The sequence below is a fragment of the Sinocyclocheilus anshuiensis genome, unplaced genomic scaffold (assembly GCF_001515605.1).
Source record: "Sinocyclocheilus anshuiensis isolate Anshui unplaced genomic scaffold, SAMN03320099.WGS_v1.1 scaffold964, whole genome shotgun sequence".
In the NCBI taxonomy this organism is placed as follows: Eukaryota; Metazoa; Chordata; class Actinopteri; order Cypriniformes; family Cyprinidae; genus Sinocyclocheilus; species Sinocyclocheilus anshuiensis.
Genome location: NW_015552666.1, coordinates 1,340,963 through 1,344,166, shown reverse-complemented (window position 1 = coordinate 1,344,166; position 3,204 = coordinate 1,340,963). Strand labels below are relative to the sequence as shown.

The following is a 3,204-nucleotide window of genomic DNA, read 5'->3' as shown; positions in this document are numbered from 1 at the left end:
CATGGTTTTATGTTTACGCGGCGTGATGCAACACAACGCGTAAAAAGACAGTATAAAGCCGCGATCACGCTACAATTTGAGCATGCGAAATTTGTTCAGACGCTGCAACAGTCGTGATATGACGTCATGCTCTGCAGCATCTTTTTAAAAACTTAAATTCGGTCCTGGACATTCAACACAAACAATAATAATACAACTAAAATGTAAAAACATACAATCTACTCGACTTTCCTGCAGCACTGCAGTTTTAGATTTATATTCTTTTAATTCATATAGGAGGTCATGCTGTGACGTATCGATCTGCCGTTGGTCACACAGTGTCACGTGATGCGAATTCGCAGGCCAGAGTTCACAAAGTTTGAACTTTGGAATGCAGCGAAATGCGAAAACTTTTCGCACGGGCTTGCGTTTCCGGTCTGACGCATTCGCATGCGTATGAATGGAAGTCAATGGAACGAAAAGTGTAGTGCAGGGGTAGGCAACGTCAGTCCTGGAGTGCCAATGTCCTGCAGAGTTTAGCTCCAAACCTGAAAAAAACCCTCACTTGTCTGTAGCCTTAGTAATCCTGAAGACCTTGATTAGCTTGTTCAGGTGTGTTTGATTAGGGTTAGAGCTAAACTCTGCAGGACAGCGGCACTCCAGGACCGACGTTGCCTATCCCTGGTGAATATAATAATAATAATAATAATAATGTGTTTTTTGAACCTTAAACCGCATAAACACATTTCATTACACCAAATACACAAAATCATGTTCTTTTTTAGCAACGTCATATGACCCCTTTAAAGACATATTTGTTTGGGGGGGAAATCTGGATATTTGAACCCTGTCTATTAAATTAATTATTAATGTAATAAAACAATAAATAAATCCTTCAAAGGATATCACACTGAAACAGAAAGCTTTTGGACTAAATACTTTGGGTAAAAAATGTTAATTATCTCACCTTTTCAAAGTTTTTCAGTGTTACTTCATATAGTAGTTCTGCATTTGATCCAATGTCATATTCTTTTTTACCCTCTTTGCCAAAGCCGTACCTGAAAGCATAAAATAGACTGAGTAAGATGGAGATCTTACTGTGTGTGTGTGTGTGTGTGTGTGTGTGTGTGTGTGAGTGGGAGATTTTTCTGTGTGTGTGTGTGTGTGTGTGTGTGTGTGTGTGTGTGTGTGTGTGTGTGTTAATGGCTTTGTTATATTCAGATAATGGGCATGGAAATATTTAATATTAGTTTACATATGTCAGCTATATATTATAATATTATATTATATTATATTATATTATATTATATTATATTATATTATATTATATTATATTATATTATATTAATCCTTACCCAACAATATATAGTAAATACAGTAACTATTAAAAGCAAATCTTACTTGGGCTTTAGATATAATAAACAGCATTCCCCCTTTTGGATATTCTCCATGGCCCTGTCCACTCCTAAAGGAACACCCACGTCCTCTGATTCACCCACCACAAAGGTGACATCTCGAGAATCAAATAACCAACCTCCACACCACCCCTCCAAGTGTACTGAGGAACAGAAACCAGACAGCATTAATAGTGTATCCAAAATGGACAGAGATCATGTGAATGCATTATCTATGAAGAACAACCACATTCCGAACATTCAAAATTCTCAAGACGTACCATGTACTGTGGCCCCTTCATTAGGATTGTTATAGCCTTCGCCTTTGACCTTTATTCTCCTCACGATCCCACCATCTTCTAAAAGCTCCTCCCCTCTGAAGCTCAGCAGCTCAATCTGATTGTGGGAAGCAGAACCATTTGTACTTTTAAAGATAACAAGTTTATACCAAAAGAGGTTTTTGTGTTCTGGGTCTAGCATTGTATACACCACAGAGAGACAAATATAACAATGTTTCTGACACTTTTATGTCTCAGTGGATGATTTTTTTTTATATTTGTCATATGAAAGTCAAATTAAAACTACATTTAAAAATAAAAGTCTTTTTAAATGTCCACAGAAAGTGTCAAAAGTGTCGAAGAAACAATAATGTATTCTCTACAAACTTCTTTACAAAAGATATTTGCATAATTCATCCATGAATTTGTAGGTTATCTAATTGCTAGATGTTCCTACCTCAAACACAAGTGTGGCATTGGGAGGAACCTTTGGGGGGCTGCCAGCTGAACCATATGCATATTCAGGTTTACAGAGCATCACGCACACCTCTCCTTTCTGCATGGAACACACAACAATGTCCCACGCCTTGATGACCTGACCTATGTGAATCAACCAGACAGTACTTCATGAATTCAATGCCTTTGTCATTATAAGAAAAAACCTTATAAGTAAATCAAAGTATAAAACGTCTCAGGTTACGTATGTAACCATGGTTCCTCGAGGGAACGAGACGCTGCGTCGGAGTACGCTTCGGGAACGCCCTTCAGCGTGACCGGCTCTGAACCTCGTGTGTAATCAGACCAATAGATGGGCGAGACGTCACGGGTGGGTGATGTAATGACCAGGAAGCTATAAAAGCACGTGCGGTGAGACCAGCGTCAGCTTCTAGGAGTGAAGCAAGCGCTGGCAGAGATGCCGTAAGTATGGCCCCGAGACGCAGCATCTCGTTCCCTCGAGGAACCATGGTTACATGCGTAAACTGAGACGTTCCTCTTCAGGAACTCGAGCTGTGTCGGAGGACGCATCGGGAACGAGAATGCCCACGCCGCCAGACTTTCAAATCTCGCCTAGTGTGGAAGCGTGCACAGCTAAGGCACGAGAACAGAGGAGCCAGGAGTGGCTCGCATGTCTAGGCCATAGAACCTGATGAAGGTTAGGGGCGTGGACCATCCCGCAGCGTCGCAGATGTCCTGCATCGAGACACCTGCCAAGAAGGCCTTAGAGGCCGCCACACTTCTGGTAGAGTGAGCCTTGACCCCAAAAGGCGAAGGGAGATCAGAACCGGAAGCTATGAGTTGTGCCCCCTCAGGGGCCACACCCACAACTTCCACAGCTCCGGGCGGGGGTGGATGATCGTACCCTCCGCCTGTGAGAGGAGATCTCTCCTGACGAGAATCTGCCATGGAGCGCCGTCGAGGAGAGAAATTAGGTCCGAGACCATACTCGGCCCGGCCAGAACGGGGCTACTAGCAGAAGACGGACCCCATCCCGGCGCACTCTCTCCAGAACTCCCGGGAGCAGAGCGATCGGGGGAAAGGCGTACAGACGAAGC

General features: G+C 42.9%; 1 protein-coding gene across 1 annotated transcript in view; it reads right to left on the bottom strand.

Moving 5' to 3' along the window:
- Nucleotides 1-3,204, bottom strand: part of LOC107667344 (peptidyl-prolyl cis-trans isomerase FKBP5-like) — an 18,980-nt gene that overhangs the window by 7,565 nt on the left and 8,211 nt on the right. The window contains exons 4-7 of the mRNA XM_016458971.1: nucleotides 2,109-2,251; nucleotides 1,655-1,769; nucleotides 1,381-1,537; nucleotides 947-1,037 (exon numbers count right to left, since the gene is read on the bottom strand). Of these exons, the coding sequence (XP_016314457.1) occupies nucleotides 947-1,037; nucleotides 1,381-1,537; nucleotides 1,655-1,769; nucleotides 2,109-2,251 (506 nt within the window). The remainder of the gene's footprint in view (nucleotides 1-946; nucleotides 1,038-1,380; nucleotides 1,538-1,654; nucleotides 1,770-2,108; nucleotides 2,252-3,204) is intronic.